Genomic DNA, 15254 nt, shown 5'->3' with positions numbered 1-15254 from the left:
CACAGAGCGAGCATGTCAAGAGATAGCAGCACATTAGAGTGATAAAAGAGACAGAGGGAGGAGAGGGGGCGGCGGCACCGGCATGTAGGCCCGACTGATGATGAATGCCAGGTGGAGTGGGTCAACGCACGATAAGGAAAACAGTTTATTTTCTTATTTCAGAGAGGATGAAAAATATTAATCAATGTGGAGCGTCTTTCTGCTTCTTCCAGACAGTCGCTGAGGGACAGACCACAGTATGACGGAAATGGATTCCACAGTGGAACTGCAGTGTTTGATCAAGGACAAGAGGCCGAGTATTGTCGGCCACTGCCATTGTTTCAATATGCTCTGCAGCATGCGTCAAACTCACGGCCCGATGAATTTGGTACCCCATCTTGACAGGATATTTAGCGAGAGGCGCATCTGGGAGACATGGGGACGCAATAAACTGAAAAACCGGAGACATTGGAAAATAAAATAATACATGAAACATAAAATTCCACATACGCAAAACAGACTTAACAGACTCACACTATGTCCACGTCTACAGAAATGGAATGAGTTACCAGGTTAATGGGGACATGCTTCCGAGATGTCGGGGAAAAGGCAACAATAAGTGAAGGTCCGACCTCCTTATTCATGCATTCATCCCTTTAATTCACTTCATTTTTTTGGACTACAGAATCCCAGAAAATAGCACAAGACTCAAAGGAGAACATGGCACTACACATGCAGACTCAGAGTATTTTTTAGTATTTTAGTAACAAGTCCAATAAAAGGAACCAGAGCTGAGAGACAGGAACACAAACAGCCTTCTTCATGCACCTTGGAAGTGAGTCGACTATTGAGACTGTGTCCTATAATTGTCTATCAGCAACTTCAAGGTGAGCTCAAAGTCGGCGACTATCAGCTTCCGCACCCCGCCACTCTCTCAGGTTCGGGATAAGCAGTAGACGATGAATGAATAAAATTAGCTGCTGTTTGCACACAGGAGAGAAACAAGGACAGCGTCTCGTCGCATATCACATTAAAATGCTAAAAGAGCCATAAACACCCTCCATCAGCCACCTCAGACGAGTCCGTGTCTAGCAGTGTGTTCAGACAAGCATGAAATGCTATTTAAAAATCCAACTCCAGCTTTATTTCTCTCAGGAACCATGACCACACGCTGGAACTATGCAGTCAATAGCAGCTTATTGCTAATGCTGAGGGCCTTTGAGTGTCTCTTATTGAATTTGAATTGTGCGCTGCCCCTTACGAGCTTGGCGACTTTTGCTTCATGGATCTTTATGGAGGAGGTAACACAGCAGTTCCTCCTTGTGTTACTTGAGTTTCTTGAGGAGAACAAGTCCGGAGAAGATCGGTTTGGACAGCTCACTTGAGGCAGCGGCCAGTTCACCCATGTGCTAGAACAAATTAGCACACGCGTGGCTGAGCTAATCACCATCTGATCTTCTCTTCTGTCCTCCACACGTCTCTCACGCCGTCGATAAACCGTGAAGTAGATCCGCAACTGACGGCTGAAAGAGTTAATGATTGGGAGGGTGCAGGGGGGGGTGAGGGGGGTGCCGACTGTGGGATCAGCGCGGTGCGGCGGCTGCTACTCACATCCAGACAAGCAGCCCATTCATGCAAGCTACCTGTTTCTCAGCCCGAGATAAGTAGCTTTCGGCGATAAACAAAGAGCAGATAAGCATTCCCGAACTCAGTGTTGGAGGGCACGCGGCTTTGCCCTCGGTGCGCAGAGGGCCTGCAGGAAGTGGCTGATCGCTTCTACGCTCCAGATCAAAGCCAGTCACTAATTAACTTTTAGTGGGAAAAGCAGTATAAACGCCTGCGAACTTATTTATACCTAAGTGACGCAGAGTTTAAAGGTAGCTATTGAGCAAGCAGGTACGCAGAGCAAAACCTGTTGACACCATTTGAAACAGCAGCCAAGACAACAACACAGCAGAGCAGCTTTTCAAAGCGTCCCCAAAACACATGGCGCCAGGTGGAGAACGTTCAGATGAACGTCCACAAAAACAGAACCCTGGTTTGGTCAGTTTGACCCCAACACTTCAATTATGGATAAAGTATCGACTCACACAAGCAATAATGCTAATCATGTAAAGTGTGCCCACTGGCTCCAGACTCAACTGACCTTGACACCAAATCCAGAATGAAATATTCATAAACACTTTCTGCTCTTCAGAGAACGGATAGGGAAAAAAAAGGTCTGCTGACCAAAGTTAGCTAAATGGTGGAGAAAGGAAGGTCTGCTTATGTCAACCGACACTAATGTGCACCGCGCTTTAGCTGACTCACAGCTTAACCACATGGTCCAGGTCAGGGGAAACTACCCTGCTCCTCCTTGGCGCAGCCCTTGGCAAGCAGTCAGTCAAAAAAAAAGGACATTTTTTAAGATACTTCCCTATTAAGGAGTGAAGCTGTGCATTTTAAACACATGAAAAAGGCCATCAGACATTTAAAAATGGCTGTCCCTGACCGTGTCCATTGTCCGACGCTTCGGTCTGAGAGCTGCTGGAGACGTCTGCCTGCTCTAAGTGAGTGTGGCTTTTTCTCAAATGGATTTCAGTGACTGAGAGAATTTCTCTCCCAGGCAGACGGCTGGCCAGGGCTACAAGTCTTAATTAGATTTGTTGGAAAGTGGACCAAAAGTAACTTCACACTAGAAGACACGTACAAAATACACTTGTGCTTTTACACGGTGTTACCGGGAGGAAAGCAACCCCTTCACAAACAGAGAAAAACTAATAAAATATTGTGAGGGGAAAGTGGGAGGAAAGTGACTCTTTCGATAAAATAAAAATGTACATTTAAATTATAAATTTCAAGTTCTGCGCAGAAGACAACCTCTCAAATGCATCAGTATAGTCGGATGAAACAGCGGTCAAAAAAGTATGAATCTGAGACAAACGTATGTGACTAGAATACATCAAAAACGCCAGCTATACAGTGCAATAAAAATGACTTCTGTTCGCCTCTGGAGAGGGCTGATTCACTCTGCAGCAGCTTTCTGCTCGAGTAGCTTCATTTTACCCGATTTAACTTCTGCCTGCTCTGCTCTGGATCTTGATGTGAAAAGTGAAAAGTTACATAACAAAGTATTGATTTCCCTTTCAGAGCTGCTGACTCCACAGGTAGGGAGAGACCCCCCAGCCTGCTCACATATCACGCTCCACCCGCTGCCCTCTGAACACCAGTCACATTGTCTTCTGACTCGCTGTCAGCCTGTTTGACTTTGACTCGTCAGCAGCTATCAAAAAGACATCTGTCCCACTTTCTGTGGGGAGAAAGTGCCCAGTCTTGAAGGCAGAGAACTGAGGAGACGTCTCCACCTGTTAGTGCAAGTGGATATGAGGGCTGGGAGCTTTGTCATACAAAGGGAGGGGGAGGAGAGGTGACTCTGCTAGGGATCAGAGGTCAACTGCTACAGTCATCCATCTTCTTCTTGACAGTGTCCTGTCAGCCCCACGTTGCTAAACACCAGTATCAGGCCTTCATCTTGCATTGACGCTGGTCTGCAGCCACACGTGAATGAAGTTAATATTCCCTGACCTGCAGCCTGAACTCACCCTGAATCACTCTGGAAATAACATTATCTGACACAAAGTCACAAAGGTCGCCAGCCTTCTTGGTGAAGTCCAGCTTCAGGGAAGCTTAGTTTGCATCACAAAAACGAGGAAAAAAGTTTTCACATAACTGAGAACAACAGGTCAAGTTCCAGAACCAGGACGGGTTCAGTCTTTCTCAAAGCTTAAACATCTGTCCTTCAGCATTGTTCCACTGGCTTGATACATTCAGAGAGGGATGTCTTAAAAAGTGACAGAAAATAGTGGTCAAACATGAACCAATGAGCGGAATAAATATCCACACAAAAAGAGTACAACTAAGACAAAACATAAACACGGTGGGAATGGAACTCAAACAAGAAAACAAGAAAATATAGATAGCGGGATTTGAACCGACAGCTGTACTTGTGTTTGTCTATGCTGCCACCAGAGAACAAAAAGAGCAAAACAAACAGAGCAAATGTCCAGACCAGACCTGGAGCATCACCAGAGCCACGCTCTCCTCTGCTTCTGTCATCAAACATGTGAACTCACAGACACGCCCACCGAGGCCTCTGAATATAAGACGCTGCGTCTTAGATTCGTACGTGTCTAATTTGATGTGTTGACAGCACAGTCTGGCACAAACAGCCTCCTGGCACTGACTCAAGCACACCGTCCTTGCAGAAACACTTTCTCCGTCGCTCCGGAGGCAAAGTCTGAGTGGTCTGCATTAAATAAACAACTTTAATATCCCGGTTTCTTTGTGTCGCTCCATGTAAGTGCACCTAAGAAAACCTCCTTATGATCAGGCAAAATAAAGCAGTGAAAAAAAAAGCCTGTGAAAGACGAAGTTGGATCAGAGTAAAAAAACTAACCAGCAAACTCAAACACTGACTCCATTTTCAGCTGTTTCTTAAAAACGTCCATGCGTACTGAATGGAAGCTCTCTGCTGCCCTTCATAAGAAAACCACCATAATGGAGGAGCCTTGAATGGAAGCAGTAATCCTCAGACACTGAAGGGAATCAAAAGGGTGAATATTCCAAGGGTGCGAAGAGGAAATGGTAGTCTAGTATGTCCTAATGTGACCTCATCAAAATGTGCAGACTGTGTTCTGTCAGCTTTATTTTGGGTTTAAATTGTGTGAGTTATTTGGAGCTGAGGCACCAAGCCACACAGTGTGTACTTTGTAAAGGAGATTTGTTTCCCTCTGAAATACTATTTCCTGCATTCTTGGGTGCCTAAGAAACAATATTACCATGGTGTTACATATGCGCTATGACAGTGACATCAGACATGTTTATGAATGTAAAGATTAAAAAGAGGTGACAGAAATGTCAGAATATACCCCCCAAAAGAGGGATCCCCGCTATGTGGAGCTGCCAAAAATAACTGTGTAACTAACTAACTAACAATGTAATTACAGTGTAATTACATTGAATAATACTTTATAACACAGATAAGAATTTTCCTCAGGTTTTCCTTGACTCCTATCACTGTGTAATAAGACACATAAATTGCTTTAAACAAGCATCACATATATTCTTGAATGAGGTATAATAACACAAGACCGCAGTTAAACTCCCTTTTGTTAATCCAAACAACACTATTGTGAAAATGTAAACATGTTTTTCAGCCACAAAAAGAAAGGGAAATGCAATACAACAAGGCTCTTTTGTATTGACGTTGGGGAAAAGCAAACCCCTGTCTGCCAGTGAAAACTTAACACTGCACTTGCTCTTCCATTGCTCCTGACACAAACAGCGTCCCCAGGTCAGAACTGCCCCGCTGTCCTACACATGATCAATAACCAAGACGGATGAGGAACAAGTGTGACAGCCACTGACTCTCTGTTCCAGACATGACGAAGGGAAAGCCTGAGGCTGTGGAGGAACCATTCACAGGAAGTGGCCATCCATCAGGGCTTTGTTTCAAACCTCAATGATTCAGGTCTGTTCGGCTCTCCTGCGGCTTCCAGAAGACGCCGCTCATTTGCATAATTCAGTAGTGGATCAAACTGTAGCTGATCAATCAACACATTTCAACAACTCCTGTTGCGACTTGGCTTCATTTGAAATGCTAAGTGGTGTGGGCAGCCGGGTGGGCTGTATACATGTGTGCTGCTGTGGTCAGACCGCGACTGGAGTCCCCCTCTTCATCTCCCTTCTCTTGGGGCTCAGTCATCAATCATTCTCAAACTAACTTCTGTCCAACTCCCTGACAGCTGAGATGGATGACACCACGTCTACAGGATGCTGCGGTGCTCCGGACGCTGGGGCCGCTGCTAAACATGAATTATAATTGGTCATTGGTCATCGATTATCAATAGATGAGATAGATCAATAACAGTTATAGTGACAGATTTAAAGGTTGTTTCTTCTGACAAAAAAACACAGTTTAAATGTCTTGGGGTTTTTTTTATTGATATTTGTCCTGGGCTGTTCTTAAGTTGCCCTCATGAGTGAAACACTTCAATCTGCCCCAGTTAAAAATGTAACCAAGTGTGGTCATCTCCGAGGCAAAGGTCGCTCTGACACGACAATCCGATCATTCGGCACATACGAGCGACGGCGCTAAACAAAGGTGCTAATGTGCAGCCCACAGAGACAGTCAGTTGTGACAGCGCAACTTCGACCAGTCGCCTGAGATGAACAGTAAATGAACGGACGGCGTTCCCACATCAGCATGGGCTAAGTGAAGCCGCGGAGGAGCCAGAGAGGGAAGCAGAAAAGACGAGTGACATTTACTGGCACAGATCACCACACAAAGAGCTCAAAAAGTGACGGCCGGGGAAGGGGAGGGGCTGTAATGCACCAAAAAAAAAGAAAGAAAAAAGAGACAAGGGGTCCCTCTTGACTGACGGTGATGAATGAGTGGATCGCGACACATCTCGCAGCAGGCATTTCCATCAACACAGGGGTCATCTCACGACCTGACAGGGCGCCGCTCCCTCCACCTGCAGCCACACACCCCCCGAGTCCTGAAGCCCTGTCTTACACTTCCAATGTGTCAGATGAACCGGAGTCAGGCAATGGCAAAGATTAAAAAAAGTTTGACACATGACAGTCGAACAAGAAATTACTTAACTAAAAAAAAACAGCATTCTAGAGTGGAAAAAGTAGTTTAAGCAGTGCCTGTTGTAGCTTTTGAAGTTGAATGTTAAAGTTTAGTTAGTTACCGATTCATTATTTACGTTCACCAACACAATACTTGACAACACTTGAACTTAGTATTGGTAGTATCACCTCATTTGGAGTTTGATTTTCACTTGGTGGGCCGGATTTGGCCCCCAGGCCTTGAGTTTGACACCCCAGTATTCTTCCCTACTAACTTTATTTTTACGATTTTAGATTGCAGTAATAATGGATTTTTAAGTGAGAATGCTTATAATAATACATGCATCATCATGACTTGCGATATCTGCTAGTTCATTTCTTTTTTTATGACTCGTGGAGGAGCAGTGTTTCACTCGATAGCGTTTTTTAATGTTCACTTTTTCCAAACAACAGACGGCAGCACTGCATTGCACTTCAGAGGGCGGGGATGTTTCCCTGATGCGTTTTTGAATGGAAAATGTCATTTATGTGCTCATCTCACAGCCAAGGCTCTTAAATTTTATATCTATTTGTTTTCCCGAGTATCATGTTGGTATCCACGCCAAGTCTCTGTAAACATGCGCTGTATACACTGCAGTGTGATTAAAGAAAAAGAACAAGCATTTTGAGACTGTATTGTACACAGTGAAGTACTCCATAGACTCAACAGATACAAAGTAAAATACCCAAATGAATGGTGCTCGTTTTGTTAGTAGCCATTAGCTGCTGCTAGCAGCCTTTAGCTCGCTTACGTGGCTCAACCAAATACATACACAGATGAATGTTGGTTGTTTTGTCATTAGCTGTTAGCCGTGGCTAGCAGCCTTTAGCTCGCGTACATCGCAAACCTGTTCTCTTCTATTAAGGATGAAGACTGACGCTAACTAGCTCCAGCCACGAAAATATGATGACAAGTCCCCTTAAGATTGGAAAATAAACAGAGCATCTTTGTCAAGAGCCTTCCCAATCCGATCCATAAAACCAAAGATAATACAACAATGTCTTTTTTATTTCAGACGGCTGCGTCAAACATGCGTGTTCAGCCTAGCGGTTTGTTACATTATTTTAATTTATGACGTTTAAAGCTTGTCTTTATACAATAAACCCAAAGTAGTTGTGTGTTTTAGGTGTCAGTATTACGCAGTTCACATCCATAAACATTTTTGATTGACAAGTAGAAGGTATCGGACCAATCCTTGAGGCTGCAGTATCGGTATGAGACGTGAAAAAGTGGTATCGAGCCATCACTAGTGACGACCCGGTCTTTTCTTCATGAGTAATATGCAATTATCATATAAGCAGCTGCTTCTTTCCACACCAGTCTGGTCTCTTATCCTCAAACTGGAGCCCTTTGTAACCAAAGATATTGGTTTATCTTCACTGCAGAGCCGGGCCAACTCACTAGAAAGTACCTTGACAGGTTTTGGTCTAGTTCAGAGATGCTCTGAATAGCAGTTGTAGCACTTTAAAAAGCAGAAACACAAACAGAGCTAATGTGAGTCCGAAGGAGTTGTTCGAGACCCCTTAAGGGGCTTTAAACAAGTACAGTGTGCATGTCTAAAACACGTTTTGCAGCTTTGAACTGGATCACGAAGCGAGTCACCATGAGAAAATCCCTTCAGCTCAAAGATTCTGCTGGAATTAAGACGTGCCTGGCCAGAATCTATGAGCAGAGACTGAACATTTGTAACGGTCACAGCTGCTCGGACTCTGCCGTTCAGCTGAAAGAAATACTTTGAATAGCTTTCCGATTGTTCACCAGGAAACCACTGAACGGACAATTTAACGTCAATGGCAGGAGTGCTGATCGTGCACTGCGATCCTGACGTTATTCAGATGAACTACTGCTTAATACAAAGCATTCCACGCCTCAGTGGAGAGGAAGCTCATAAAGTTGTCCAGGCTTTGATCCCAGTCACACTAGGGATCCCTCTTCATCGACGTCGCATCTACAGGTATTTGTTTTCATGATACATCAGACGACCCATGCTTTTTGTTGTTCTCCTGCTTGCTAAAATTACTCCAACAAGCCAGTGAGACTGTGTCCCTGCAGAAATAAATCACAAGCTTCTTCTCCACCTCAGGGAACGAGTGGGCCTCTGCATATTAAAACAACAAGAACAATAAAGAAGGCGGCCCACATTAGCGACAACCTGAGGCGGGACATGTTCTAAATTGCGCGGCTTCATTTAGTTCATTACCACGCGGCCCTCAGCGGGGCGCCTTCTGGATGACAGTGCTACAGAAAAGTGTTTGTCAGGGACAATGGTTTGTTCTCAGACACATTCCACTCAATTATTACGGAGGCCGCTCCACATAAGCTGCTTAAATTGACTGTGCCCACTTTGCCAAAAAAAAAAAAAAACAGAGGCCACTTAAGTTCCATGACCTAAGTCACCCCAGTTAATCCACTGTGATTTTTATCTTTCTAGGCAATAATCCCAGCCATTTAGAGAAGCAGAGGCAGAATTGTTGCGCACAGCGGTGGTTGTGAAATAGTTTCCTCTTTGGGTTCCATGTGAATCCTGAGGAGCTGGAGAACATCAGCTATTTGTTTTCCTTCTGCGTCGCAGACAGTTGGTCAGGGCAGAGGAACGGAGCCTCTGCCGTTCCAAACCTGTGTGTTCAGCGAGCGACTGTCTTGGACGACTGCCCGCAACCCAGAGAGCGGTGTTTGGGCTCCAGTTAGTATTTCATCCCAGTGTCAACAGCACCACGACGATAAATTAAGAGCAGGGAGTAATTCATTAAGACACAAAGAACCAGAGGAAGCCTTGCATTAACTATAGAGTGTCAACAATGTTTCCTAACCTTTGAAAACTGGATTAAAAAGGCAATTGCTATGCGACATTAAACACATTTGTTGTATTGGTTGAGAAATGTCACGAAACGATACGCATCATGATACTTGAGTCATGATGTGATAATATCACAATACATCACATCATAATATGGAGAAATATTGCTATACTCTACACTCAAATAAACACAATATTATAAAAAAAATAACTAAAGTCATAACTATTTCTTTGAAAAGTGTTTTGCATTTTATCTCTATTTTCTATTCAAATAATGAAGTACTACTACACACATGCACTTCATTCAAAAACATAAAGCGTATGAACTTAAAGGCTAAGGTTAAATAATAATAATAATGCATTAAAAAATGTAAATAAATAAAATTAATAAATAAATAAAAATAAATTCTTACGTACTGAAAATTGAATGCAGCTCTCACTGAAAAAAAATATATTCTGGGTCCTTATGTAGGCTACTTATAACATTGCAGTTTATTTTGGAAAAAAAGGTGAGTCATTCAATCCCACTAATAAGACAAGACCTTATTGACAAATACATATTTTACTTAGGACTCCACAAAAATATGAATTCTTATTTCTGCTAAAAGTGATCGGAAGTCAAAGTATCGCGACGTATTGCCGAATGCTTTTTGTACCTAAGCTTTCACATCTGCAACCATAAAGAAAATTCAGGTAATTACAATGTAATAAAGTAGTTATTACTTCGACAAATTAAATTGCCTTGTAATTTAGTTTTATGATGAATGTGTTAATACTACAGACACTTTATGGACACCCTGTATTTCCTAAAGAAGAAACAGCTCAGAGATAAATCCCAAAAAATGAAAAGTACTCACGTTCGCATGTGTCTCCTTTCTGATGGAATCCTGCTTTGCATATACATTTCCCAATAGGCACCAGCCATTCCCCTTCAGCGCTGCAGTGCATCTTGGGCGAGTTGTCCATCTCTTCCTCGGCGTCACTCACACATATGCCCTCCACCTCCACCAGCGAGGAGAACTCCGATCCGGTCACCGTGTCCGGAAAGGTGGCCAGGTTCTCGATGATAGACCAGCATTTCTTGTAGTAGACTTTGACCGAGACCAGAGCGATGCAGGCCCCTACGTCCTGAAAGGCCAGGTAGAAGCCCCGCCTGGACAGTGGACCGATGATCCGCACCTCTGTGTTCAGCTTCATCTTCCTCTCGCCCAGGTCGCCCTGGGTGAAGCTTTCGTCCGCTGCGATCGTGTCGATTTTCACATACTGGTTCTCCCGCAGGCTCCTGCCCATTTCTGAATCTGTTTCCTGGTAGTACAAGTTGAACGTCTCCTTGCACGTTCCCACCACGCCGGGGAGACTGTTACAATCCCTCAAAGTGAACTTCAATTCCACAAAAATCCGCTGAGCATCGCCCTTCTCTATCCAGTTAGTCCGTAGCCAGTTGTTTTGATTGGGCTCCATGACTTGGCAAACCTGGTACGTGCGGATGGGGATGTAGTTCTCATCCAGGCCACTGATCTCTTCCCACTGAAAGACAAGTATTGGAGTTAGAACCGCAGCTATTTCAGCAAGTATTCCGGCTATTCTGAAAATGTAAGGCTTTGATCTGGAGAATCGAACCCAAGCTAATAAAAGATCCCATGGAAGCCTCTTGTTGAAAACATTTTACTCAGTCGGAATCGACCTCCCGTGTCTTTAAGATTCCAAGCAAACAATGGCATCTTTAATATTCCAGGCACAGATGTAGGGCATGCGGAGAGAGCTGTGAAAATATGTAAAGGGAATGTGACGGGCAGGGAGGGAGCAGACTTACCCCATTGGGAGGATAGGAGATCCACTCCAGCTCTGTCTGCTGTGCCTTGGAGTCCAAGAGAATAACTAGTGACAGGAAACCAGAGGCAGGTGGTTAAATCTCACAGGAGCATCTGCTGTTTTAAACAGACAGGCCTCACGTCTATATCCCGACGTTGACCTCATTTCTATCTGCAGGGAAGACTCTTGGATCGGCTCGGTTCGTTTAAAACTTCTTATTTGCACTTCAAATCAGGAGAACCGGGCAGCTCCAAAATGGACCTCGTCAGCCGCGTGTTCCGCTCAGAAGAAGTGGCGGCTTTTACGAGAATGAAGAAGTAGTAATTGGATTTAATGCGCTCAGACGGCGAACAGGACCGGTGCCAGGACGCACTGCCGTGAAACTGCTCCGCTCCTGATCGACGTGCTCAGTTTTATCAGCCGTCTGTTTACATTTTACGCATTGGAACCAGCGTCATTAGCACCCGGTGATGTCCGCGTTTTACAGCTTGAATTTCGTATCTTGGTTTGAAAAAGATGGAGGGACAAGAATTATCACTCATGATTCACACAAACGGAGCCCCGACACCCGATCCGGGACTGCGAGTCTGCCGGTGACACCGCAGTTCGGAGCCCGGTCACGTCGACTGGAGTAGTTTGGAACTCGGTGTCAGCTGGTCCCCAGTGGACTCGGAACACAAACAAACACTGGCCTCATCCGAGCCGACAGGTACCAGTCATTCTGAACTGGACTCGTAACGATAAGAGCTGTATGGATTTACATAAGAGCAGCTGAATTCATAAACTTAAGACCCGTTTTTCCCTCCCGCACTGCTGGCGGATGATACAAGGCTCCCAAAACTTCTCAAAGAACTTACCTTCCTTCGCGTTTTGTGCGTCTCCGCTTTGTAATAAGAAAGGGAAATAGAGGCAAAATGTAATCCAGATGTTGGGGAAGGACCTGGAGAGCATGGTGCAGCCACAGACAAGGATCTAGGGCGAATCTCGCAGTGCCAGCGACTCGCTCGCTTCCCATTGACGGCAGTTACGCGGCTCTATGTTCAACCATCCGCTGGCTGCTCTCAAATACAGCCTGCTATCGGGGGGCGGGAGCTCGGCGAAGGGGACGTCAGTCAGGCAGACGGGCAGAGCGACGGGCCAATCAATGGGCGCCAAAATACACGTCACGGAAGGGGGGGGTGAGGGATTGTTGTGACAGCAATACATTAATATATGAATGATACTTCAGCAAAAATTGTTACTTTATAGCGTCTGATGATTTAATTTTAATGCCGTGGCAAAACCCAGCATAATAAATTTAAAATAAAACTGGCTTTACAGAAATCTGATGAGGAAATATAGTCTTGAAACGCTCAGAATTGCAATAAAAAACATATATATTTTGGAATCTGGAGGTTTTTGGACCTTATGCTCATTTTCATTTGGAGATATTATTTGGCTTTGACTTCCCTTGGTATTTTAACGGCATAATTATTATGCTCACTGAAGAGGATATAAATAACAGTCATTTTGAGAAAATGTAATAAATAATAGCATGAAGTCTCAAAGTGTTTGGAATAATTTAAAGGGTTTACATCTGACTTTAGATATATTCACTTGATACGCTGCTTTAATTTCTGCTGAGGGAATATATTCAGTATTTAAGTATCGGCAAAAAAAAATCGTCATGTTGAGAAGAAAGCTGTGACCTTATTGACTTCTCTAAACCACTGTGATCCAAGATGTCCACCTTTTCAGTTATGAGTTGGGCAATATGTTTCTCTGCCTGGCAAATATTTTACATGCTCCTGCATGTCTTAAATATATATATATATATATATATATATATATATATATATATATATATATATATATATATATATATATCACACAACAAGGGCTGACACTCATTCGGTTTGGGAGGAGGTGTCATGTATTCTTTAAATTCAAAGTCAGGGGTGGGTGGTGCCCCCTGTGGGCACCAGGGAAAACAGCAGCAAGCAGCAACTTGACCCCTCAAACTGGCCACCATAAAAACCTTCACAGCAACCATGTTTACAAAAAAAGAGCCCATTATTTCTGTTGCCTTGAATTTATCAGTTTTTGTTTTCACTCACCCGAGTAGCTCCAGCATTCAGAGTCCAAAATTTCTCACATACCCTCAGTGAACTAGAGGGTAGAAGAGGAATTAAAGTTTCTTCAAAGTGTATCAACCTCATCAATTTTACAGGGGATACAGGAGATGGTAAGAGTTCGGTGGGGTTCTGCTGTTCTTCACTCAGGAGGATTTGACAGAGTCATTGTGAGAGGACAGGAAAAGGCCAGTAGTCTTCATTTTTAGCGTTACAAACTCTTTTCAAGGACAATCCAAGCTGACCTAAAAGAAAGTTTTGGTAATTCAGATCTGTCTCCCTTCAAGTCATCCTACCTCTGTCACCAGTTGAGAAAAGGAAAAGACGATTAAAAGCAGACATTTCGATCTACATTAAACACATGACGGAGCTTCTGACCTAGAGAATTGTTTATAGTACCATTACCGTTTACAAAGCCGAATGTAAAACATCGCCTCTGGATAAGACAGATTTACTGGCGCTCAAGAAGAAGCATTAAATGATCAAGTTGTTGCTGTTCATTAGCAGTTTCCCTCACTAATTGAGAACGTGAGTGCGCACCCCACTGACTGAGGTGGGGTGTTTGTTTGTCCGCAGGCAAGAATCAAGCGCGCCGGCGTTATTGTTCACTTTAGATTGACTCCATTGTGAGGATGCAGGCCGAGTGGCAGCCGCTGCCCTTCAGTTCCAGGCTCCTAATGACTACGTTATATACAGACAATGTGAACATCCTCACCGTTGTCACCTCATAATTCTGCCAAGCTAATGGGAGGAATGGCTCGAAATGAGACGCCGCCCGCGTCGCCTCGGTGTTCCTCACCTTACATGTTCACTGTTGCCATAGCATCGGCTAATTAAAGCATCCCTGTAACGCTCATATGGAAGTGACACGGAGCATTAGCTGGGTGATGGTCGGCACTGACAGTAATGAAGTTGCCGTCTTCTCTCCGTGTTGCCCAACTGATTCGCTAACAAAGAGAGATCTACAGGGCTTGGACAAAATAGTGGAAACACCTTCAAGCTAAAAAAGTGTTCTATCTATCTGTCTGTCTGTCTGTCTGTCTGTCTGTCTGTCTGTCTGTTTGTCCGTCCATCCGTCCGTCTATCGATATATCTATGTATCTATGTATCTATGTATCTATGTATCTATCTATCTATGTCTGTCCGTCGGTCCATCCATCCATCCATCCATCCATCCATCCATCTATCTATCCATCCGTCCGTCCGTCCTTCCGTCCGTCCGTCCGTCCATTCATCATCCATCTATCTATCTATTTATCTATCTATCTATCTATCAATCTATCTGTCCGTCCGTCCGTCCATCCGTCCGTCCGTCTGTCCTTCCATCATCCATCTATCTATCTATTTATCTATCTACCTATCTACCTATCAATCTATCTGTCCGTCCATCCATCCGTCCGTCTATCTATATATCTATGTATCTATGCATCTATCTATCTATGTCTGTCCGTCCGTCCGTCCGTCCGTCCGTCATCCATCTATCTATATATCTGTCTGTCTGTCTGTCTGTCTGTCTGTCTGTCTGTCTGTCTGTCTGTCTGTCCGTCCGTCCGTCCTTCCATCATCCATCTATCTATCTATTTATCTATCTACCTATCAATTTATCTGTCCGTCCATCCGTCCGTCCGTCCGTCTATCTATATATCTATGTATCTATGTATCTATCTATCTTTGTCTGTCCGTCTGTCCATCCGTCATCCATCCATCTATCTATCTATCTATCTATCTATCTATCTATCTATCTATCCATGCAGTCAGCCATGTGAATCCCACTCCAATGTAAAGCACTTGTAGATCTCTCCAGAGAAATGTGTTCAACATACAGAGGATGGCCTCATCAGCAGCCAGCGTTCCACTCCGCCCACGCCTTCCACCCTGCAACCTCCAACTGCATTCTTGA

General features: G+C 44.1%; 1 protein-coding gene across 4 annotated transcripts in view; it reads right to left on the bottom strand.

Annotated features, from left to right (window-relative positions):
• epha7 (eph receptor A7) overlaps positions 1-12292 on the bottom strand; it is a 63809-nt gene extending 51517 nt beyond the window's left edge. For all 4 annotated transcript variants that reach the window (XM_053844217.1, XM_053844219.1, XM_053844218.1 and 1 more), the window contains exons 1-3: positions 12101-12292; positions 11245-11309; positions 10289-10958 (exon numbers count right to left, since the gene is read on the bottom strand). In XM_053844217.1, the coding sequence (XP_053700192.1) occupies positions 10289-10958; positions 11245-11309; positions 12101-12194 (829 nt within the window). In that variant the 5' untranslated portion in view covers positions 12195-12292. The remainder of the gene's footprint in view (positions 1-10288; positions 10959-11244; positions 11310-12100) is intronic.
• Positions 12293-15254: the final 2962 nt, after the last annotated feature.

The sequence above is a fragment of the Synchiropus splendidus genome, chromosome 15, assembly GCF_027744825.2.
Source record: "Synchiropus splendidus isolate RoL2022-P1 chromosome 15, RoL_Sspl_1.0, whole genome shotgun sequence".
NCBI lineage: Eukaryota > Metazoa > Chordata > Actinopteri > Syngnathiformes > Callionymidae > Synchiropus > Synchiropus splendidus.
The sequence above is the reverse complement of the archived record's forward strand: the minus strand, read 5'-3'. Positions and strand labels throughout refer to the sequence as shown.